We start from the raw sequence: 25,486 nt of genomic DNA on the forward strand, positions 1-25,486 counted from the left end.
TTTTTTTTTTTTTTTTAGTATTCTGTTTGAGGAAAAATTGGCATATTTGAGATATAATGTCAGTTAATACTGACCCTAGAGTTGGTTCAGTATTTCTCCCTCCAGTTTATTCCATGCTGCAGCCACATCAGTCATGCCAGAGGCTGTATTTGTTACAGTGGTTTGGACTTAGACTGAGGTTTCTGTTGCAAAATTAGTGGCAGTGGTCCCAAATGTGGAAAGCAGATATTTCTCTCTGGGCATGTCTTGCAGCGTTATCTAGCAAGAGAACGTATTCTGTGAAAAGGATGCTTGAGAAATGTCATGTACGTACTTGCTAATGATAAAAGCAGAAAGGCAAACTTACACCTCCTTGTTCTTAGAAGAATTTAGCTTCTTATTAATTGTGAAGATAACACATCTGCAAAGAACACCCTGTTTCTTTAAGAAAGGCATTTCCTTCTCTAGTGTCGCGGCTCTTCATGAGACAAGGATATGTTTTTCTTGGCGACAGCTGACGACAACATTATTTTGTGGCTCCTAGAGATTCATCCTACTGATGTCAAAGATGACTTTGTTTTAATTATCAAAAGGCATGTCTTTGTCAGTTTGGGTGCTATGACAAAACTGTAAACTAAGTGGCTTAAACAACAGACATTCATTTCTTACAGCTCTGGAGGCTGGAAGCTCAAGATCAGAGTACAGCTTACAGACGGCCACCTTCTGGCTGCGCCCTCACGTGGTGGTGGAGAGAGAGAGCATCTCTTGTGTCTCTTCTTAGAAGGGCGCTAATCCCATAATCAGGGCTCCAGTCTCATGACCTCATCACCTCCCACTGGCCCCACCTCCAAATACCATCACATTGGGGATTAGGTTTCAACATGAATTTTTTGGGGGAACACAAATATTCAGTCCATAGCAAGGCAAGTGCCAAACAGCTTTTTTTGTTTTTGTTTTTCCTGTTTACAATGCTGTATGGAAGCTCTGCTGTACATCTAAGATCCCACAGTTATATTACAAAGCACCATTCAGGTGAGTATTTGAATAGCTGTTATTGTATTCCTTCTGATCTGGTGTTAAAATGCCTTCAAATAGATTTAAGGAATTACTCATTAAGAAGATAGTGTTCAAATATAATTGTCAATTGATTAAGTCATACTAGATAGCAGATTCTAACTCATGGAAGAAGAAACTTCTTGAAGAGAAAAAGTTTAATTAAAGTCATATATTTTCATGTTAATACTGTTTTATAATTATGCTTTTAATTTCATAATTTTTATAATTAAAGGAGTTTTAATAAAATCCATATTGATGTATAAGTTTGAATAATCAGAGATAGTGGAATGGAAAAAAAAATGAAAGCCAGGGAAAGAGGACATTATTTAGAAAGGAAACTAAGATCTTAAGATCTGTCACTGTGGTTTGCCAGAATTTGGGATGTGGTTTGCCAGAATTCGGGATGTGGTTGGGGAGATGCAGAAGAGGAGGGAGAGAACACCTAGAAGGACCCTGGAGGAGGGAGGGAAGAATAAGAATACTGCAGACTGGCTTTGTTTAATTTGTTTGTTTGGAGTAAGTGTCTTGGGCATATTCTTGACCAAATGGAGATAATTCCTTTAGGTGTTTTTTGTTTATTTGTTTCATTTTGTTTAGCCTTCATCAAGGATGATTAACTATATCAGGTAAACAGGAGTTAACTGTAAAAAATGGAAATTATTTACCCAAATTGGTCATTGTCTGGTGGGTCTTGGATATACCAGTGGAATGAGTGGAGAATCTAGTCTTGATTCTGAGGAGGATGTTTAAAATTCTTCTCTGCAGCTTTTCCCAGAAGACAAAGCATTTACAGATTGTTCAAGAAATAAGCTTATCATTTCCTCCTAATGTAAAGGCTGATGAACAAGTAATAGAAAACAAACAATAAGATGAAATTTGTTTTATTCTTGAGTTTGGGCAAGGTTTCCTAACCTACAGAAACGAGGTGGGTGAATTACTGATTTAGCATGTTCCTTTCAGCAGTACAGTTTTTTACATATCGTGCTCCCAAGCCAACTCTTAACCAATGAGCCACTAGGCCGGGCCTAATGGTTTTATTTTTAAAAAATAACTTACTGAGGTGAAATTCACATAACAGAGAATTAACTATTTTAAGTGAAATATTCAGTGACATTTAGGACGTCCACAACGTTGCGTAGCCACCACCTATATCTAACTCCAAAACATGTCTGTCACCCCAAAGTGAAATCCCTTACCTGTTAAGCCATGTCTCCCCACTCCCCTCCTTCAGCTCCTGGCAATCTTATTTTGTCTCTGGATTTATCCATTCTGAATATCTCATATAATTGGAATTATACAATATATACATTTTTGTGACTGACTTCTTTCACTTAGCATAACGTTTTGAAGGTTCATCTGCATTGTACCATGTATCAGTCCTTCATTCCTTTTTATGGCTCATTAATGTTCCATTGTATGTACATAGACAACTTGTTTATCCATTCATCCAGTGATTGAGGTTTGGGCTATTTTCACCTTTGGGCTATTGTGAATAGTGCCGCTATGAACATGCGTGTATATATATATATATATATATATATATGAGTAGAATTGTAAGGTCATTGGTAATTCTATGTTAACATTTTGAGGGACCACCAAACTCTTCCACAGCATTTGAACCATTTTATATTCCCACCAGCAATGTAGTAACGTACAAGGGTCCCAATTTCTCCACATCCTTGCCAACACTAATTTTTAAAAACAATTTATAGCCATCCTAGGAGGTGCAAAGTAGTATCTCATTATGGTTTAGACAGCAATACATTATGAAGTTAATTTTTTAAAGTTAAACTTTAATAATAAAATCAGAGTTGATGAAGATGCCTGAGGCTTCTAGAACCCACTCTCATCACACTCTTATTGTCATGGGATACCAGTTCCAGGCCTTTATCGAGTTCACTAGAACCATGTTTATTTTATTTTATTTTTATTTTTTTATTTTGGGGCATATCAAAATTTATTACTACTGTGTTTTCACCATCAAAACTCATGATCTCAGTCTTTCCTGCTTGCCTTTGTATAAGGCCAAAAGAGAGACATTGGCTGCTTTGACAATATTAATGTGGACTCCAGGAATGTCACCAACAGCATGACATTTGCGACCAAATCCAGCAACCAGAACTTCATCATTTTCCTCAATAAAATTCAAACAGCCATCACTGGGTACAAAGATTGTGATATTTTTTTTGCCATTTTTTTTTTCAATTGGGGAACAGCCACGGTCATTGGTTACACATTGCTTTCATGCTACAATGGCATAGTTGATTCTTTTAGGGAGGGTGCAGCTCATAGTGGGCCATGTGGGGATCAAACCAGCAATCTTGGTGTTCTCAGCACCCTGCTTTAACCAACTGAGCTAACCAGTCATCCCTTTTTTGCCATTCTTGATCAGCTGGACTCTGACACACTTCCTGATGGCAGAATTTGGCTGTTGGGCTTCAACCCCCACTTTTCCAGCACAATTCCCTTTGCACGGGAAGCGTCTCCAAAAGGGTTGGTCTGCAGGGCTGTGCCCGAATGGGCTTTCTTGTAATGCTTATCCTGCCACTTCTGATCTTGTCGGCGACTCCGGAGCTTCCTGGCGGTACAAAGACTGTGACGCTTGCCCATCCTGCCGGCAGCGTGGGCCCAAGCGAAAGAGAGCTAGATCCGTGTTTAAAAGGAAAATTGTATTTTATCAAGGATGGTCAACTCTTTTGACTGGGTAGAATTAGAAATACAAAAGAGAGAACCACCAACAAGAACCACCAGTAAACAGCACTCTAAAATACTGTTGCTTTCCATTGAGCGCAGTGCTTTATGCATTCGTGAGGGAGAAAACTGACTAAAATGGAACATAGATCTGAAATCACAAGCGTTTTCTCTTCCTAAGAACGGGCTAGTCATAAATTTGTAGGCTAGGTTTCATCTGCTTAACATACATTTGCCTGAGTAGATGATGCCATTTTGTAAAGGAAGACTGAAGTCAAATGATTTTAGGCCATTTCTTAAGGAGTTTCAGGTTATAGCATAAGCAGGAAGGTCTAAACAGAGGAAGAAATAATTGATCCAATGAAAGTACAGAGGAATAAGCTTAAAAACTAAACGTGGAGGGGAAAAAATAGAAAGCACGATCTAAGAAGGTTATGAAAACATCTTTAGATTTGGTGTGTCTACGGTATCACATATTTTTCTCCAAGGATAAGAAATCTGCTTAAGGACACCTGAGCTTTAAGTCTGAAAAACTATCATTAACTACACTGTGTAGGAGCCTGTTTTATCATCAGTTTTTTTTTAAAGATAACATGTTTACAAACCCAATCAGGCAAATTGTAATCATTTATATTCCTTTCAGTCTCTAAGGGGTATGAAGTTATACTACAGAAAGAATATTCTGGAATAGCTGTAATCAGAAACAAATTAGAAAGAGGTGGTAGCATTGAGTGTTCATTTCCTAGATATATTTCTGAAAGTGAGATGAAGAACTTAACCTGCAAGAGGAAATGCTTGGAATGACAGAGGTACTACATTTCTCACTCAAAATTGTCTTGATTGCTTGTAATTGGTGTCTGATTTCAAGACAGACATTTCACAGAGAAAATGGTATGAACTCTACTTTGGGAAATTGTAGTCGTCACAGTCACACTTTTAAAGTCTGTGTGTTTGTTTTCTACTTGAAATCCAAAATAGCTATCAATACATTGTTCTATCATATTAACTGACCTTGTTCATTTTTGTTTTTAGTCTGTTTTTTTCTTCTTACAAAGGCAATGAGACTTAGATGCTTCAGAATACAATAATCAACATACTTGTCTGATTTTCAGTCACACTCAAAAGTTTACATTTAGTTATTATCTGCAGACACTGAATTGAATAAGTTTAATAATTATATATATATATATATATATATATATATATATATCCCCTGCCCCACAGCAATATGTTTCTCACAATCTTACCTGGGCACCAAAACAATTTATAAGCCATTGTTAAGGTACTCTAATATGCTAACTGAACAAGATGATTTTAGAAAAGAAATATATAAATACATGTTCTGAAGTGTTTCAATTACAGAAATATAAAATGAAGTTATATACTATTTAAAAGAAAAAAAAATAAAGTCTACGTGTGCTCAAATTCTTTAAGGTTCTCTTTTCAATTCCACATCTGCAGCACACTACCATTTCTGGGCCTCTGCCTGGAGCATGTTCCATGTACCCCAACCTCAACCCATGGCTTTCCCCCTTTTCCTAGTTAACTCTTATTCTTTAAGGCTCTGCTTAAAGCACTTGCTCCTTAGTGAGGCCTCCCCTGAGCCCCTGGTTATATAGGAGCTGGCATTCCATCTATTTCCACTTCCGTAATCCTCACAATATACCATAGCTACTGTTTGATGTCCATCTTCCTCACTAGACTGTAAATTCCACCCAGGCAGAACCTTTCCTTGTTCTCTTTATGTCATTCACACCTATCCCTGTCATAGTTCAAGGTCTATGTGATGTGGATCAGTGTTATTAGAAACCCATGTCGTCTTCCGGGGTTGCGTACATCTGTTGAGGGGAAATTGGTGGATATAGAAGAAGATATTAGAGTCTGGTTTGCTATTAAGGAAAAGAAAAAGATTAAGGAAGTAGCCAAACCTATACGTTGCTGGTTTTACCTCCTGGAGATTGACGGGAGCGTTGTCAATGACATGCTGCCTCTTGTCCAGCCCTTTAAGTCACTGGGCATCTTGTGGAATCCAGGTGACAGGTTATTGATCTTTGTCTGGGAGAAGGTGCCTCGGCACTGCAGCTGGGTGCTCACAAGGAATGAACATTTCACTAAGGCACATTCAGTGAGTGATTTTGGATTTCCTGATTTTTGCCTGTTTCAGATTTTTTGAGAGACCATTCCTTTACTAGAGAGCTTATGCCTTCTAGTGGTAAATATGAAGTACAACATAATGTAAACTCTGTAGTGATGATGGTGCTTTTTGCCTGAATTATGAAAGTGATCTGTTGCAAGTATCTATACGCCAATCCTTAAATTTAAGTCTGATGGATATGGGGTTTCCTTGCCTGGTGAGCATAAATTTGCAACTGGAAATTTTCCCTCAAGCCTAGCTTGTTACAGTGGTCTCAAATTTTGATGTGCAAAAGAATCACTAGAGAAGTTTGATTAAAACTCAAGTTCCCAGCCTCAGCTCCAAAAGTCCTAGTTCAGCAGGCTTTGGAGAGGGCCCAGGAATTTGCCCATTTAAAATGAGCCTCCGGCGAGGTTGACCTGTGTGGCCTGTTCTTTGAGAAATGCTGGCCTAATGGCTAAGAGAACAGGGTTTGGAACAAAGCTCTATTCTCACCTTTGCAGTAGTATGACATTGGGTATATTCCTTAACCATTCACAGCCTCAGCTGCTCCATCTGTAAATAGGCAGTAAGAATACCAACTCCATAGGGCTGCTGTAGGGTAAAACGATATTCATGATATAAAGGCTTTGTACAGGATTTGGTCATGATGGGTGCCAGCACATGCCAGCTCTTATTATCTGTAGTATTAATTCTAATTAGCTGAAGCTACAAGGCCAGAGAAGACCAGGTGAAGCTTGGATTTTTCTAGGCCAAATAGGCATTAAATCTTGGACCCTAAGATCTCTGTAGTGAGATCCTCCCATGGACAAAAACCCCTCACACCCAAGGACAGCCAGTGGCTGCTGACCCCACTCAGATGCTTACACACAGGAGGGCCAGCAGCTCCCAGCTGGGGAGCTGTCAAGGATGCCAAATAGCCTGGGTTGAAAGGTGCTTTGAGACTAAGACCCTTAAGGGCAGGGAAGGTGTTTTTATACATCTTTGTACCTCCCAGGTCAAATGGGGAAAAGAGAACTTGAAGTTCACAGTTCCTCTATATAATGGTATTAAGGGAACAACTTCTGTTTCTTCGTCTATAAAACAGGCATGATAATAATATTTTCCCGACATAGCCCTGAAGAGCAAGTGAGTGAGGTTATATGTAAAAACCTTAGTATGATTGACACCAGTGGTCCTTGGAGAAAGTGTTATCTGTCTCATCCTTTCTGATGTGAATATATCTGTAGTTTCCTTTTCAGAGACAGATATTGATTAGGAGAAGGGGAACAAACGACCCAGATGTGTAGTAAGATTTTAGAGCAGTGTTTCTTAATGTTTTTTTTTGTAAGTCTGTTTCCCCTGATAAAAGTCATACATACCTTCTGTTAATGTATGTTTATTAAGCTTAATATGTTATATATTGGGTTGTAGGAAAAGCCATGACGTATTTTTTCTGTTTTTCGTTGCAAAAATGCATCATGACTTTTCTGACAACCCAATATATATGCAATATATATGTATGCATAATATATGTATGTGTGTACACACACACAAACACACACACGTATCCACACACCCATTAGGCTACCAGTACTGATGTAAGAGAATAAAGTAACATAATAACTCAGGAAGTGGTGAAACTGTGGATTATCCTGTTAATATACTTTAATCCATGTTTATATTTATCTCCTGTGTATTTTTGAATTCTTTCCACTGACAATATTTAGTTGGAGTTTCCCATGTTAATGTGATTCTACCCTTTCCCGGGAGCCATACATGTCTTCGGCATGTCATGTCCTCAGCTTCACCACCAGAGAGAGCCATTCTGTAACAGATGAGGTCAACTTAATGGAAACACGTGACAGCTGGGTGTCGATCAGAGACCAAGTCTACAGGTTACAGGTAATATATTTCAGATTTATTAAAAAACACATAGGCAACGAGTCAGAGCTTTGGCTAGGAATGATTTGGAAAAGAACTGAAGGCATCCACAAAACATTCACAGTTGTGTGCTAGAGGCAGAGAGCAGGGAAGTGTTCTAGAAGCATTTGCGGTGGACAATGGATGGCCCCGCTTCGTCGTACTCCTGTTTGCTGATCCACATCTGCTGGAAGGTAGACAGAGAGGCCAGGATGGAGCCGCCGATCCAGACAGAGTATTTGCGCTCTGGAGGGGCGATAATCTGTTGGTCAGGATGAGAAAGAAGGGCCATTAGTGCACTAGGGCAGGGCCTGGATGTCCTACCATGGTCCAGATTTGGTGGAGCTGGCTGGGATTTCAGGGACATCAGGGATCGTCTGGGCTGTTAGATGCCAAACCTTAACTCTAACCTTAACCCTAATCTAAAGGATTGGGAATAGAGTCTAGATTTAGAGATTCTTTAAGGAGTACATTTGTTTTTTGGGCTTCCTTTACACAACCTGTTCCAAAACACCCGTGACGTCTGCACTGCAGTCAGTCTACTGTTGGGCAAACTGAAAAGTTGCCGCCGAGTCCTGCATGGCCTTTCCCTCAGAGCCCTGACGATGTCTCTGATTTCCATAAGCTGGACCTCAGAACTTAACACAAACATACTTTCTATACAAACAACCACCAGCATCTTCAATGAGAAGTTTTGATTGGGCCAGAACTTACTATACAGATTTCTTCCACCTGGTTAAGTCTACTGAGATGCACTGTTTAACACTGAGGGGCTCAGGGTCCCTTGTTGGGACGACCATGTCCCTGGGGTAGGTCCCAGTTAGCCGCCCTGGCTGGCCTTCCCCACTGCACAGGCCTGACATGTGAGGGCATGCTACTGCTTCTTAGGTAAATGAATGATTTAGACACAGAGAGCAGTGAATTAGGCCAGAGGTCTCATCTACCTGCAGCAACCCCCAAAATAGTCACAGCTGAGCAATTTCAAATTCCCCTCCAGACTTGGACGTTTGGGTGGAAATGAATATGGACATTTTGACCAACAGACAAGGTGTTTCTGAGACATCTTGGTGAAAGGGCTTAATTTCTGTTTATCCCTCAAGTTCTGGTTGAATATTTATTTTATTTATTTATTTATTAAAAAAAATTTTTTTAAAGATTTTTTTTCAAATTGGAGAATTGGGGGACGGGAACAGCGCTGGGGAATTGGGGGAAGGGGAGCAGACAAGTTGCTGTCCTTTTGTTCTTCAGTCTAGTGGAGGACGTTGCTTCAGTGGCCCAAGTTGGCACCATCACCGCGCTCTTCCCAGGTGAGGCAGATCAGTCGCCAGCTTCTGTACGGCCGCTCACTGCGGTTGCTGGCCGCTCATGCTGGCTGCTGGCTACACACGGTAGCCCATGGCAACCCACTGCCACAGGGGCTGCAGCCTACGGCGTCGCAGGCGACTCAAGGCAACCCAGCTCTAGGTTGAGCTGTTGTTCAGCATCTTAGCTGTAGAGGGCAGTGTCACTGGCCCTCATATGTGGGATCCGAACCGGGGCCCTCTGGCATCCCAAGCCAGCTCTTAACCAACGCGCCACTCGGCCGGCCCGAATATTTATTTTTAATACAAGTAGTTAACATTTATTGAGCACTCACTATGTGCCAGGCACTATGCTAAGCATTTGTACTGACGTGTATTATTTAATTCTCATAGCCACTTGGAAGAATAAGTATTGAATTCCTCCCAGATTGCATATGAGGCAACAGAGAGAGGTTACGTAACTGGCCAGCTCACACTTAACGTACGCGTCAGACCCAATATTCAAACCCAGAGCTCTCCCAGGTATTTTGTGGCGGTTGCTTAGTCTTGTTATGATTTAGAAGTGACCTGTTTATTTGGGGATAATTTTAGATTTACAGAAAAGTTGTAAAGACAATGCAGAGAGTTCCTGTAGATCCCTCATCCAATTTCAGTTTCGCCTAATGTCTTCTTACTGTCCCAGGTTTTTAATGGTTTTTCTCTTACCACACTGGAGCCCGAAGTTCCACATTCATTTCTAGTCAAGAAGACAATGTGAGCTACAGCCTGTCTCTATAAAATACCCGCAGCTTAGGTTGGCTTTGTTGGTGAGCCCAGCAGCTGGTTTCATCTTCCTCCCTTCAGTGTGGGAGGGGGAGGGGGTAAAAGCAGATCAGAGGGGTACTCAGGAAACACGAGTCCTCAGAAAAGGGTCTCCCCTCTCACCCTGCTGTCTTTTAGAGCCTATGATTCAGACAGACAGCATGCTGTAGCCTAACACTCTTTTACGTGACTTGCATACCCTCTCCAGAAAAAAAGAGAAGGGAGGGCAAATAATAGAGAACTTGCTCGCATACTTCCTTTATGTGTGTGAACTGCACCGGGACTGCCCCTTCTCCTGCTCCCTGTGACGGGGCAGGGGGCCCCAGCATGGCCTCCTGACTTCACAGTGATAATAGTGTTTGAGAAGCCACCAGCCACATGTAAGGTTGCCTCTAAAGAATGGTCTCCATTTAATCTCTGAGTTCCCTTGACTGGGACTCAAAACTCACACAATACAGGGGTCCTGGGTGGCTCAGGGACTGAGCTTGGTCCTCCTGGAGTCATTCTGTGCTTTTGAGCACCTGTATCGAAAGGTGTGCCAGCCAGAGAGCTGAAGCTAAAATTCTCATTCCAGGCCACTGAGCTGTGATCACATTTAGGAATGGGAGAAGAGCACACACTATTGAATCTACAGGGTTTAAACCTCATCAGAAATATGTTTGGCTCATCTGTAATTTTAAAAAATGTTTTACACACAAGATGCACTATTTTTATGATAAAGGAGAACATCAGAATATATATTTTAAAGAGCTGCAGGCACGTGGGAAGCTCTGTTGACCTCTATTGCAGCTGCTGAAAGTAGCCGATAGACAAGGATACTTACAGATTAGATTTTGTACAAAATGATTCAGCTTCTCTTATGAAGTGGATTAAGTTTTATCCTGTAAAGTCTGAAACTTGTGCACTTGTACACACTGCCTAACCTTACAACCCATGAGCATGCGTGACCAAGATAGGGCCTCCGAAGAGTCTTTCAAGTCTGGTGATAGGCTTGGCCCACCAGCAGCATAGCCATAGGGCCTGTCACTGAACTGTACCTTGATCTTCATGGTGCTGGGCGCTAGGGCCGTGATCTCCTTCTGCATGCGGTCGGCAATGCCAGGGTACATGGTGGTGCCCCCAGAGAGGACGTTGTTAGCATAGAGGTCCTTCCTGATGTCAATATCACACTTCATGATGCTGTTGTAGGTGGTTTCATGGATGCCAGCAGACTCCATCCCTAGAAGAGACACAGGCCGTGGCCCATGGGTGGTGAGTAAAACCCAGGTCAGATATGGGAGACCTATGTGAATAACTGGGAGATTGTACACTGAAGCAAAGTTTGGTAGGCAAAATACTCTAGAAACCACCCATCTCAGAGCCGAAAGGTCCTTGTACTTCCCCATGTCCTCCCACCTCTTGTCTAGTGAGGAAGGCCCACTGTAGCATCTTTAGGGCATGGGACGCAACAACATCACATCCCTGATTTTTAACAGACTCACTACTATATGGTTCAAATAAGGAGTAAAGCCTTCGGACTCCCTGCAGAAGGTCCCACGCTGAGCCAATGTCACAGCCCTTGCTCAGAACTCCCCCAAGTCTCTGGCTGCTGCCTTGTTCTCACCCTTCAAAGCTAAATGGTGCTGAATCATCAGAAAAGTGCTTCATCCTATTTGGACAAAGACTCATTTTTCTTCAATGTTAATAATACCTTTTTGTCTGAACTTGGGGAAGTAGAACTAAGACTCAAACCCAGATCACCTGTCCCAGAACCTGCACTCTAAACAACTATACTAACTATTTTCCCAAGGTCAGTGCTAATGTAGAAACAGACTCTTCTATTTTTCTCTTCCCCTACCATTTCCAAACTCTCAGCATTAGCACATGCATCCCATCCATCAGGTGACACCACTGTGTCCTAAGCACAAACAATATCGGACTCACCATATACCAAGAATGCTTCTGGCTTGACTACAACATAATAGTGTTTTCTTAAAACAAAAGCTTCTTTCCTGCCTTCTTAAGCCTTCTTTCGTATGTGACCCTCTTTCCCTTGCTGTGGTTTAGAAATGTGTTTGGTCTTGTGGCCCCATCACATGTCCCTACATGCAGAAGGGTGCCAGTGGGTAAGGGCTGGCTGGATAGAGGAGGATAGGGCAATGGCCCCTTCCCAGGACGTGATGCTGCTGCCTACCGATGAAGGATGGCTGGAACAGGGTCTCTGGGCAGCGGAAGCGTTCATTCCCAATGGTGATCACCTGCCCATCAGGCAGCTCATAGCTCTTCTCAAGGGAGGAGGAGGACGCGGCAGTGGCCATCTCATTTTCAAAGTCCAGAGCTACATAGCACAGTTTCTCCTTGATGTCCCGGACAATCTCACGCTCAGCTGTCGAGATACACACATTCAGGTTTTCACGGATGGTAAAAACCCACCTGCCCTGCTTCAGTCTCTCTCACAATACAGGTTCCTTCCAAAAAATAAGTTCAATATTCTGCAACCCAAATCCATGATGGTAGTTAAATTAGAGGTCCAGAAAGGAACCACTTCTGTTCCTAACAGAATGCCTCACATATAGTAGACCTTGAGTAATTATTGCCTGGAAAATGCATGACAGGGATAAAATGAGCTAGCTAGAGAAAGGCACAGAGCAGGAAATCCTTTTGTACATTTTCTTTTATAGGATTAAATAATCACTCTCTGTTATAATTGTTTTATAGCAGTTTTATATTGGATTTTCAGTTGACCTGGACGTCTTATGCTCAAGCAGCCCCTTTCAGGCCCCACAGTTTTCTAAAAGCTCCAGAGATCCATGTTGTCTGGCCCAGGTAGATTACAGTTCAAACCGTTGGCATATTCATTACCTTCCAGAGAGAGGCAGACCCTGGCTCATGACCAGTCCTAGCCTGGGAGGCCCCAGGGGTGCATACTGAGGGCGGTACAGAAGAATGGGCAGGCAGATACCTTCCAGGCTTCTGCACTCTGAAGTTCTAAGCTATTGGTTCCATCTGGGCCTCTGGGAACCTTTTGGAGGTGTCTTGGGGTTCTTTATGGGGAGCAGAGGCAGAAACAGAATTAATTCAAGTCTCTACTCCAAAAAGAGACTTGAACATCTTCAGGGCTCAAATTTGGAGTCTGGACTGTTAGCCTCAGGCATTTCCAGAAACCTAAACATTTGGACGATACCAAACTGGTGAGAGGAGAGCAAGCAGTGAGGGCCAAGGGCACTGAGGACATCCCAGTGTCTCTGGTAACATCTCACTCTGTCTCTTGTGGGTGGAGACCAGGCAGCAGCAGCTCAAAGTCCAAAGACACATATCACTGTCTGCTGGACTGGTATTAATATTAGCAAGTAATTATTGCATGCTTCCTCTGTGCTGGATATTCTATGAACCTTATCTCATTTCATACAACAATCATTTGAGAGATGGCCCATGATTACACCCATTTTACAGATGAAGAGACTATATGGCTTAGCAAGATAGGGAAACTTGTCCAAGGTCACACAGCTAGTGAGTGGCAGAACTGGGAACCAAGCCCTATCTAGATGTCTCCAAATATTGCCAATTGCCACATCATACTATCCTCACTCTCTGCATTCTCTTTTCTATTTGGAAATGGATGGGATTAAAAATGTTCAAATACAACTCTGACTAGCTTATCATACTAGATGGTTATAATTGTTCTTCTCAAGGAAACGGTGTAATCACTTTGCAATTTCACATCGCAACATTAGCTGTGCTTTGCTCTGGGCACTGGAGTCAGCAGGGCTTGCCATGTGCAAGGCCCCCTCCCATCATTTCCTTGGATGGTCACTGTGGTCATGTATATCACTGTGAAGAACATGTTGCCCCTACAACCTCATCCCTTTATCTCCCACGGGCCTCACCGGTAGTCACGAAGGAATAGCCACGCTCCGTCAGGATCTTCATGAGGTAGTCGGTGAGATCTCTGCCAGCCAGATCCAGACGCATAATGGCGTGGGGCAGGGCATAGCCCTCATAGATGGGCACGTTGTGGGTGACACCATCACCAGAGTCCAGCACAATGCCTGGGGGACAATGAGGCAGAATAAATGTCACCACAGCAGCTGGCATGTGGTTAGTTGCTGGTCTAATAGAGGGGAAATTCCTAAGCCTCTTGTTTGAAAGGAAGGAAAGATGGCATTTGATAGGATAGGAGACGGGGTACAGCAACGGGGCTTTGGGAAAATAAAACAGGAAGAGAGAAAAAATAGAAAGGGTCCTGCTGGAAATACGAGTTGAAGGGCTCACTGTTAAAGGTGAGAAGAAGACCTTTGAGGGCTGGGATTAGCTCTGTCATTTCTAACTAACCCCCAATCAATCACCACCCACGTGTTCATAACCCTCAAATCCCATAACTGATGGTATATACGGTTGAGGTTCCTATTCCTCCCAAGCACCTACCAGTTGTACGTCCAGAGGCGTAGAGAGAGAGCACCGCCTGAATAGCCACATACATGGCTGGGACATTGAAAGTCTCAAACATAATCTGCAAAGCAATCAAAAGAGCTAAGTTAGTAATGCTGCCGGTCTTACCAAGAATGTTCAAGAAAGTGCCTTCTTGTTGGTGAACACAGATTTTGACCTCTCTGGTATAAAGAAAGAGACCTTTTAAATCCGAAGCTCAGACTCGTTGGAATTAGCCCAGTTCTGTGGTTTGTCTGAGGTTTCATTTAATTGGTTCCACTTTTTTTATGTAGTCGTTGGGTCAATGCCAGCTCCAGAATCTGAGGCCACTCTGGCTACAGTGGAAGGAGCCCTGATTCCTGGCAGATGAGAACTTCCAGCAGGTAACAGAGTACTATATACAAATGCCAATACCCTAGTTCATGTAGTCCAGAGAAAAGATTAGAACCAGAGTCTCTCCAGGTCACTTATGAGAAGTCTGTGCACACTGAGATGCCCACAGGCCTCCATTTCTTCATCTGCAAAAGTCCCCTTGGGTCTGGCTATTCACCAGAATGTCTGACATCATTTGTTAGAGAGCCAGAATTCCCAACTATACATTTTTGCCTTCACACCATTCACAGGAATAATAATGCCCATCAGAAACATTTTTTGCTACGTGGGACGACTCCTAGACTCACACGTGTTCACCTGTAGAGAATAAATGCTAGTGCGTTGGTGTCAGGACCAAGAGCTCTTCCAAAGAAAAGGCCCTGCATTTATTATTGTCCAAAGCCAAAAGGTCATAGGTCAATTCCAGGCTCTGCCACTTTTAGCTGTGGGACCTTGGGACAATCACTTAATGGATTTGAGCTTCAATTTCTTTATTTACACAACCAGGAAAATAATAGGTCCTGCTTCACATTGTTAATATTTAAAGAGACAGTGCATGTAAAGTGCTCAGCCCAGTGCTTAACCACAGCAAGCATGAGATTGTTATGCAACATTTTTATTGGAGAGCTCATTCAAACTGGAAACCTTGTGTGTCTGGTGGAACTGGTGGTTTCCTGCTCTAAGGCCTTTGAGCTACAGACAAGTCACAATAATAACTATTATTTATTGGTCCAATGTTTATTATACCAGGCACCATGACACATATGTAATAACATTAATCTTCACATCAATCCTTTGAAAAATAATAGTACTAATATTATTCCCAAAGTATAGACAAGGAAACTGAGGCTCTAAGTGGATTATGATAGGTCACATAGCCAATAAGTGACAGATCCAGTTTTCTTTTTTTTTTTTTTAAAGGAATGCACATTCTTTTTTTTCTTTTTTAATTTTATTGGGGAACAGCCATGGTCATTGGTTACACATTGCTTTCAATGCTACAATGGCATAGTTAACTTTCAAGGAGGGCACAGCTCACAGTGGCCCATGTGGGGATCGAACCGGCAACTTTGGTGTTATCAGCATGACGCTCTAACCAACTGAGCTAACCAGTCACCCCAACAGATCCAGTTTTCAAACCTAGATCTATCAGACTTCAGAACCAAAACTACCCACTGTACATTATCCTGCATTTTGGAATGACTTCTCCTTAGAAGTTTTAACCTAAAGACATTGCTTTTTCAATTAAATATTTTAAATGCCCTATTGCTCTTGGAGGTGAAAGGGAGTAGCTCCTGCAGTAAGAATATGAGTACCATCAGGGTGTTCCTGTCCTTTGGACTCTGAGTTTCTGGAAAGTTGTCAGTCTGTGAGTGGACTGCTGGGGTGGGCCATCTCTCTGCTCACCTGCACAGCCTCTTCCAAACAGGATTTTCCCCAAACCCCACAGCCCTGGGTCCCAAAGTGGATATTTACCTGCGTCATTTTCTCCCGGTTGGCCTTGGGGTTCAGGGGCGCCTCGGTGAGCAGAGTTGGATGCTCTTCAGGGGCAACACGAAGCTCGTTGTAGAAAGAGTGGTGCCAGATCTAGCAGGGGGATGGAGGAGAAATACAATGATGTAATGCTGTGGGAGCACTGCCGACCCCAGACAAGGGCCAGAATGAGCTAAATGAAACGAGGAGCAACTAAAATGTAACAGACACTCATTGGTTCGCATTTTTACCGATGCAGGGACTGAAGCTCTAAGACTGTGAGTAACTTACCCAAGGATTCACATCTAGTAGATGAATGAACAAAAACCCAGAGCCAGCTCTGTGAGGCGCGATGGTGAAGTGGTTAATGGGGCTCTGGAGTCAAATGAGTTTGACCGAGTTCAAATCCCACCTCAACCAGCTCTTGGTTGTGTGAGCTTTAGGTGAATTTTAACACATCTCAGCTTGAGTCTCACCATGAATAATAAGAAGATAATTAGTATGTCTTTGAGAATTAAATAAGGTAACCCTGGAGTTACTATTTAGCCCAGTGCCTAACCCAGAGTAAATGTTTTTCAACTATCTTCTTTACCTCTCACCTGCACTTCAGTTAATATTCATGGGGAAATGATTTAGTTAAGTAGAAGGACAAATGAAAACATGAATGCGTGAATGAAACTGACCTGAAAACCTGGTTGCCACTTTTCATACTTTTAAGGGAACGGCCCTCTGCCGTGTATGTTAAGAAGAGGACAGGCCACCCTGCTTCCTACCTCCATTCCCTCCATCCCCTTCTTTTCTCTCCAGGGCTGGGAGAAGCCTGCTTCCATCAGCACACTCTAGATCTTCCATTCACGGGCACACATTTGGCCTTCAGGCGAACTAGTTATTTTCTCCCGTAGTAGCACGATGATTTGAATCGGGCCACGGGAATTACGCAGTTTGAGGCTCAATCTACAGTGACCCTCCCGGTACCTTTTCCATGTCATCCCAGTTGGTGATGATGCCGTGTTCTATCGGGTACTTCAAGGTCAGGATGCCTCTTTTGCTTTGTGCTTCATCACCCACGTAGCTGTCTTTCTGTCCCATTCCCACCATTACGCCCTAAAAAGATCCAACATATGACAAGTCAGCTTCTCTCAGAACTTATGAATTGATTAGAGTCCAATCACAAAGTGTTAAATTATTGCAAGACAAAGTTCTTCTTTCAGTACCGACAGCAATATGCTGAGTCTTATGGTCACTACGTTCTTAAGCAACACCCCTCAGATGATTGGAAATAGGCCCAAATCAGCCTCCAGACAACAAGAGGACCCTGTGGGTAATGCAACTTCACATGTGTGTTGTATCTTCTGTGTTTCCAGATGATCTCTGTTAGGGCAGAGATTGTGTTTGTCTAGTTCTCCACTATAACAAATTGCCTGGCACGTTTTTGTCACTGAATAATTATTTGTTGAATGAATGTATGAAATTTTACATTAAGTTAAATGGCATTTTACCTCTTATAAATCCCTTAAACTATACTTATAAAGCTGTTGCCTATTCAAGAGTATATGAATATGATTTTCTAACCATTATGAGCAAAAGCATTATGTCAACAAATGACCACTCAGTGCCTAATTTCTGATGGATAAATCCATACCAATCAACATTAAGATATCTGTCAGATGTATTTTTTTAGTCATTAAAGTGAAACTTAAAAAAAAAAGAAAAAAAAGAGAATTCTCATTACTGGAATTTTAATTTTGATTGCATTAGAGTGACTGTTCTAGAATTGCAAAAACAGTCATGGCTACAATAGACCTATAAATAGTGGTTTGTGCAAAATTGCTCTACTGCACACAGTTCAACAAAGAGACAGTGTTCATTCATTGGGCAAGTATTACACTATTTGTTCTTGTGAATATATGCCAAACTGAGAGCCATAAATATCAATCAGATAGGCTCAATGAGCAAAATACATTATTGATGTGAAGGAGAATTTCCGAGATGAAATCCTCAGTTTTTACCCTGTGGCTACCACCAACATTTTGTTTATACATAAAGTTATGTAAAATTATCATGTGGCTGTCCAGATATAGTTCTTTGATAGCTATAAGTAAGTAAAATTACATTTGGTAAAAATGCTTACTCTCATCTAGCATCGTGTGCTCTTTGAGAATGAATGATGTGGGTTTTTAGTTTAGTTTCTCTCCAAACAGTAGGTATGATGTACATCAGGTAACTCATAAGTGTTTCTGATGATGATGGTGATGATGACAATGATTTTATTTAGATGAAAAAGGGACAGATATATGTGGATAGACACCCACCAGATAATCTGTCTACAATGTATATGAAATTGGCACTTACCTCTTGACATTAATCATCAGAGGTGTATTTTTAGCAAGGTTACATAATTTCTGGACAGAGAGAGAGCAGTAGACAATCTTTGTATAGCCATGGACACACAGACATAGAAGAGGTTTCTCTCTGTTCCATAGCCCTGATTCTCTCTGTTCCAAACAGAATTTTGCTCACCTGATGTCTGGGACGTCCCACAATTGATGGAAAAACAGCCCGGGGAGCATCATCCCCGGCAAATCCGGCCTTACAGAGCCCAGAGCCATTGTCACACACCAGGGCAGTGCTGTCCTCTTCTTCACACATCTTGGCTGGAGCTACTTCACACGGTCCTGCTGGGAATAGAGAGGAAGCCGCCCCAGCTGTAACCTAGGAGTCATGACACTTACCTGACCACTCCCACCTTCCAGGCTGGGTATGGGGCCCCAGAGCTCTCTCAGCTGACCCTTATCTAACACAGTATTTATTTCCAAATACTTTAATTAGACTGCAAGCTTTTTGTAAGCCCAAACCCTGACTTCTATGTTCATACAACTGGCCTCTAGCACAGTGTCACATGTGCTCATAAGCACTTTCAAGATTGACTAAATGAATGAACAACCGGAGAGCTCAGATGAGAATATCAGACAATGGGACCAGATCTTTACAGGGACAGGTCACTTGTCATATGTTAAAGAAATATCTGGAATTTGCAGTCAGTATCCACCCAACCTCACATTTTTCTGCATATGTTATAACTTTTTAAATTTTTTTCAACAAGTAGAGTTTAAGGGATGGGCAGCATGTAAAAATATGAAAATGTTGAACGGCTGAAATGTTTAATGCAACATGCCTAAAAGAAAAATCTCCTTTGGATCCTGAGAACTTTCATTTTACCCTTGGTAAAAGATTAGAATGAATCAAAACTTCCTAAGAAGGTGCTTTAAATTTTAGTGACTGTAGTTATTCTCCATGGATAAAAATCACTGCTAATCTGTAAATCTAACAAGATAGGGTAAGTCCAATAAATTACACATCATGCAGTAGAATACTTTGCTGCCATTAAAAAGGTAAATAAAAGGATAAGTTACAGGTATATTCTTATGTAAGAGTAATAGGTTAGAGAAAGTCACATTGTATGATCTCATTAAAATGCATTTTTATACATTGCAAAAAGAGTAATCACATTTACCAAAATGCCGATGGGGGTTATTTTGAAGTGGTGGGTTTTGTAGTTGTTTTTAATTATCTTACCTGGGGTTTGTAATGTTTTCTAAGTAAAGCATGTATTCTTTTAGTAATAAAACAATATTTTAAATATCCCACTCTTAAGCTTGGATCCTATGACAAAATTTGAAAGGCTGGAGTAAAAGTAACAATTTACAGATTTGGGAAATTGAAAGCCTATTACCCAATACTCTTATTTTTAAAAATGAGAAAACCCAAGGGCAGTGATGTGCTCAAAGGGCTTTAAAGGGAGAGTTGCACCAGGGACCAGGTCCCCTTGGTTACCCTTGGCTTTCAATCCAGATCCCCATCCATTTCCCCAAGCAGAATTAGGTGAAAATGGTTCTGTAAAGAGAGGGACACCCAGAGTTCTCTGCCTGACTTTGAGATCTTAGAATTTTAAGTGGAGAAAGATTCTTCTAAGTTGGTGAACTCATTGCACACACAGGCCTCGATATACAAGGTGACTCTTTTAAGGAAATTTCTGGGAAGTAAGAAAGGGAAATAAATCTATTACAGTCGGAGTTCTGCCAGACGATTCCCATGAAACCAAAGCTGCATCTCCTCAATGCCTAGAACTTCCAGAGCAGGGCCTTGTGTTGCATGACCCTTTGTAAAGAACATGCAGATCAATTGAGATGATACAGTTTTAAATCCAGGGCATCTACTATTATCCCCAATTGACAGAAATGGAAACCAAGACTCAAGGAGTTGAAGTGACTCGTCCAAGATCACAACGCTGGTAGAGTTAGGACAATAGAGATTGATTACAGAGCACGGTGATTAGAAGCTTGGACTCAAGGCAGGATTCACCACTTAGAAGCTGTGTGACTTAGTCATTCTCTAAATCACAGTTTCTTTATCTATAAAACAGCAATGATATTGGTACATAGAGTTCTTATGGGGATTAGATTGTTTTAAAGCATTTAAAATAATTTATGGAGGCATATGCATGATGAGTTCTCTATATTTGGTTTTGAAATAATTATGATTACCATAATCATATGAGTATTATCATTATCCAGATCTTTTTATTGCTAGTCTTTGCTTTCTTTCCACATTGCCTCCAGGCTTGGGATGGTAGGCCTCACCTTGTGGATTCCACTTGTGAGAATGGGGCTCTGGCCTTGTAAACGGCTTGCCCTGGTCCTCTCTTACCCCTTCCACTCCCTTTCCAGATATTGCATTAGGTGGGGCATGCCTGTGACGTGGCTTCCTTCCTAGCAGAGTAAGAAGCTGGAAGAGATGTGAGATTGGAACGCAAGGGAGACAAGACAGAAGCAGTGCAAACCCCAGGCCTTTGTCAGCGGCAGCCGGTACCAGGATCACAGGCTCTTTGTGGATTTGCTAAGCAGATTTTCCAAACCAAAAGTAAGCTGAAAACGGGATAAAATATTTGCAATAGGACACTCTGAAAATGTGCCGGGATGTTCACCATAAATGCATGCCCTTAACAACCTTTTTTGTTAGGCAGGGAGGATTTGGGGGAGTATTTGAATGCACTGAAGAAAAAGTAGACATAAGCTAGCAAGCAGAAAAAAAAATCTCAAAATAAAAGCATGCTTTTATTTGGCAAAATAATATCCAGGAGGGATTTTGTCATCTCTAAAACAAACACTGTCATTAGAGAGCAAGTCTCTGTGTCCCCGGAAAAGAGTTGGCTCAGTGGTTCACAACTGTTATCTAACCTGTATGAGCAGCTCCGTTTGGAGCAAAGCATTTCCTAATTAGGTAAAACACACTCGAATGTCTGCTTTTGGAACTGCACCCGGGTCAAGGGTTTTGCTCCAACCGACTGGAGTGCATCTTGTGCCAAAAATGAGTAGTTAGTGGGAGGAGAGGGGGGAGAAGAATGTTGTAGTTCCCAGTTCCATCGGTCTTGAAACGCAAACCATATTTAGTCATGAATCACAAAATGGAAGGAAAAATCTCTGTGTGAAAACTCGAGTTTTGGGCTGAAGCTGCAGCCTGGGGTGGCAGGGCTGGCTCCACAGTCCCGCCCGCCTCAGCAGGCTGAGAGAAATGCAAACCAGACACCCAGTAGGCTGAGACACAAACAGCTGTCAGATTCTCACTCTGCTCCCTCCCTTTTTGTTCTCAGAGAAAGAGTCAGTTGGTTTCCTGCTGCAGTCTGCACGACCCAGCAACCAGCCGCTACGCACATCCTAAAGCATAAGCTCACCGAGGCACTCACACGGCATGCCTTTCCCACGAAAGACACTGTCAGAGTCAAAGGAACCCAGAAGCAAATGTACAACTAGCCAATACCAAAGACTAGGTCTGTTCCTTTCTAAAATCCACTACCAGACACCTTCGTTGCACCAAGATATACTCTAATGAAGAATTTCCAGATGAAATCTAACCCCAAATACTGGAGTTTCCAGTGCCTAAATATATTTTTTTTAAGTCTAACTTATGCAAATTATAACAATGCAAACAACTAGACTGCATCCCTGAAGCCGTGCTGCAAGATCTGGGCTGTTGGTTTAGTATAAATAGATTTTACAGGTGACACAGAGATTTCATTCCATCTTCCTCTCCCCCTCTTCCCCCACACTAAGCTGCTTCCTAGCTGTCTTTTTAATGTTAGATAATTCGAGCCAAACGCTGCAGTTATTTTAGTAGTACAATCTTCATTCAGAAATTTCAGAGTGCCTGAGCCCAGGCAAATCCCTTCAGACGTCTGATGACACTGGGTAAAATCAGCGCCTCTAGAATCTGTAAGTCACATCTCTGGGCAGTGCCACTTACCCTGACAGTGCTGGCTGGGCCTCTCCGCTCTGGGTGGTGTTCAGGGAAGCTGAAAGCTGAAGGGTTGGTTATATAGCCCCTTGGCCGGCTCCCCTCCCACTTGCTTCCCAAACAAGGAACAAAGACAGACTTGAGCCCTGCGTTCAGTCTAACACAACCATATAGGGACCTCAGCACAAAACTCTCTAATCTGGGTGGCCAGAGGCCTGGGTCTCTTCCACTGCATTCCACAGCTCTGCTCATGAAACGGGAGGCAGTTCAGCTGCCCGTGGGAGATAAACACCCCAAGCCTTCAGAACAACTGCTGAACCCGCCCAGAGATACCGAGAGGGTGGAAGGGGTCAGATACAGGCACAGATTTGCACATTCCTCAGAAGATGCCAACCTGCAGTCCCCCTGGCATTTCAGGGCAGTTTCTAATGAGCTAAGAACAGAAAGGAGCTGCCTTTTAAGAACTCTCCAACAAAGGTGGCCTGCAATAAAGAAAGATATTGCTTCAATTGTCCATAAATAAATCGAGGGAGTGACGGTTTTATGGTAGTCACGGTTGTGTTTATACATCGAGTCCATGAGCGCTGTTAATGGAATAGGAACTGAAGTGGAAACAGGGTTGATGGGCTGGGTTTCACAGAGGAACTCGGCACTCAGCATGATTATAACTACGTTAATCTTTTGGCCCATTAAATATGTCTGCTAATTTGAGTAATGTAACAGCATGATTAGGGGTCATGCTTTTTTGAGCAGAAGTCCCTGTCCCAGAAGCAGTTTGAGAGAGAAGAGCGTGCTCAAGGGAAGTTTCTCTGATCCTCCTGTCTCCCCACCAACCCATTTGACAGGTGATAGAGAGACCAGGTAATCCAGGCAATTCTGGATCTGGATAGGTAGTGAATGAACAAAGGCCTGAAGCTTTCACTGCAAGTGTAATGGATAGCTTCAATGGTTTTCAATTTGTCTGCTCCCCTCCTCCAAGCAAAGGTTCTAACTAAAGTCATGATTGAAATACTCTTGATGGATACCATGAGTATTTCTAGACTGCTGACCTGTGAGAAAAATCCCAGAATGAATGGCTTTATTTTCCAGCTGTGGCCAGTTATTCACCCTTGTTACTATGTCTGATCTGTTTGACTTATAGTATATATACACATACACATGTAGTTCTCTTTGAGAAATTGCATTCTTGATTATTTAAAAATTTCAAATAGCTTAAGACAAAATGATCACAGATTTCTCTGTGTTTTTCAGGAATTTGTCAACTGTGTTTAGTTTTTATCAACCAGAAAGCACAACTGTCTGAATGTTCAAATATGAAGACAACACAATACAACATAAACTGGAGCAATTGGGATTAATTCAATGGTTTTTCTCACAGGGATCATGTGAAGTAAAAATTCCACATTTTCCTGATTGGGGTGGGTGGGGGGCGGCAATTTGAGTAGAGGTGGGATCCTCCTCCCCCAACTTCTGTTTCAAGCGGTGTCAATGGAGTCTTTGGTAATTTTACAAAGTGAATGTTCCTTTAAACACCAACAGAAGAGTTTGGGTATTTACCTTGATGTTTCTTATGTCATTTCTGCCTTGATTTATAGTAGTGTACATCCACAGCTGTGACAGTAATTAGACTACGGTGACATAAACAGACATACAAAAAGACGATTCAAGGTTTAGTTTTTCTTAAAAATGTTTTTCCTGTTTTGTTTCATCCTTCTTCCCTTCCTTTCTCCCTCCCTCCCTCTTTCTTTCCTTTCCTTTCCTTTCCCTCCCTCCCTCCCTCCTTCCCTCTCTCTTTCTTTCCTTCTTCCCTTCTTCTCTTCCTCCTCCTTCCCTCCTCTCTCTCTCTCTCTCTCTCTCTCTCTCTCTCTCATCTATGACACTAACCAGAGAGGACCTGTAACTGAAAATAAATTTCTGAGCAAGAGATTAAATGGTCTCATTGTCTGGGTTTGAGATTTATACTTCTATGTCCCATCCAAGTTTCTTCAGTGAGAGAAAGCAGCACTGGATGAGTATGTGTATGTACAAAAAACTTCCAGCTGAGTGGCCAGATAGCTTCTGGGGCTCTCAGCCATGTATCCAAGGAGTTATGGGTAATTATAAAAATAGTAGTGTCTGATGACTTGGTTGCAGTTCAGGAAAACTATAAAATAAATTTTAAACTATAAGCACACAGTCAAGAGTCATCTCCAGACGTGTTGTTCTGCAAACATCATATGCCATTTTTGTAACATTATTTAGTAATGATTAATTATAAATTCCTCAGGATCTGGGACAATTTTAAAACTCTTTGGAGCCCAGTCAAGAGCTGGGTAAGCAGTAAGTACCTAACAAGTTTTTGATTGTTCTTCATCTCCAGCACCTTGTAGATTGCAACTAGGCCATGTCAATACTGGCAGTAATATGGATGTCTGATAAGGAAAAAGATTTTTGCTGCTGTTGAAAATTTGGGCTGTAGGAATAGTTTTCTCTAGACTGGTCAAACTCATTAGCTATTTCGTTTAGCTCATAAAATTCATTTTGCCTGAGAAGACACAGTGAGAGCAATGCATCATTTCCATCTCCCATTCTTGGAATTCTCTAGGTTCTGGAATTCTTAGAACCAAAGGCTGAGTTCTCCTAAGACAGCCCAAGCAGACAAACTCATCAAGCCCATGCTTGCACAGTGATCACTTTAACCACAACTGCAGGGATATGCCAGGCTCTGTTCTGTTCTTCACTTGAGCATAACCAAGATTCTTTATGGCAATTTTGATTTGATGCTTCCCATAGGGATATAACGATTGGTATTTGAGGAATATGCTCATACTCAGTAGATGGTGTTTGTTTTCACAGTGTTCTCATTTATTTCAAAATATGAGAAGCTCAAGGGAACCCCCCATAAGAGAAGACACTAGGCACACTAAATGTGAGAGAAAAAGCATGCGAACGTAAGGAAGGATTGCAGTGGCAATCGGCCCTCAGACCTTGTCTTTGTATAAAGGCAAAAATTTGGGGATCAAAAGGATTTTGATTCAGAATTTAAGTTCTCAACCTACCACTTACTAGCTTGTGTCCTCTCTCTGCCTTAGCTTTCTAA

The 25,486-nt window shown here is 41.9% G+C and overlaps 1 protein-coding gene and 1 long non-coding RNA gene across 5 annotated transcripts; one reads left to right on the forward strand and one right to left on the reverse strand.

Annotated features, from left to right (window-relative positions):
- The first annotated feature begins 866 nt into the window (after positions 1-866).
- LOC109377705 (uncharacterized) lies at positions 867-24,109 on the forward strand. Of its 3 annotated transcripts, XR_002122916.1 has the most exons (6): positions 867-1,011; positions 1,801-1,960; positions 7,570-7,744; positions 20,844-21,036; positions 21,767-21,943; positions 23,659-24,109. It is a non-coding gene; the product is annotated as an uncharacterized LOC109377705 (long non-coding RNA). The 3 variants fall into 3 exon arrangements; XR_002122914.1 differs by lacking the exon at positions 23,659-24,109 and having other exon boundaries at positions 21,767-22,399; XR_002122915.1 differs by lacking the exon at positions 23,659-24,109 and having other exon boundaries at positions 20,893-21,036; positions 21,767-22,399.
- Positions 7,739-22,613, reverse strand: ACTA2 (actin alpha 2, smooth muscle). 2 transcript variants are annotated; one of them, XM_019634139.1, is made up of 9 exons: positions 22,417-22,613; positions 18,637-18,791; positions 17,092-17,220; positions 16,120-16,230; positions 14,269-14,353; positions 13,731-13,892; positions 12,038-12,229; positions 10,902-11,083; positions 7,739-8,024 (listed from the first exon to the last, which is right to left on the reverse strand). In XM_019634139.1, exons 2-9 carry the CDS (start codon positions 18,763-18,765, stop codon positions 7,881-7,883), a joined length of 1,134 nt encoding a protein of 377 aa, XP_019489684.1. In that variant the 5' UTR covers positions 18,766-18,791; positions 22,417-22,613; the 3' UTR covers positions 7,739-7,880. The 2 variants fall into 2 exon arrangements, with proteins under 2 accessions (XP_019489684.1, XP_019489683.1); XM_019634138.1 differs by having other exon boundaries at positions 18,637-18,794.
- Positions 24,110-25,486: the final 1,377 nt, after the last annotated feature.

The sequence above is a fragment of the Hipposideros armiger genome, unplaced genomic scaffold (genome assembly GCF_001890085.2).
Source record: "Hipposideros armiger isolate ML-2016 unplaced genomic scaffold, ASM189008v1 scaffold_1512, whole genome shotgun sequence".
Classification (NCBI taxonomy): domain Eukaryota; kingdom Metazoa; phylum Chordata; class Mammalia; order Chiroptera; family Hipposideridae; genus Hipposideros; species Hipposideros armiger.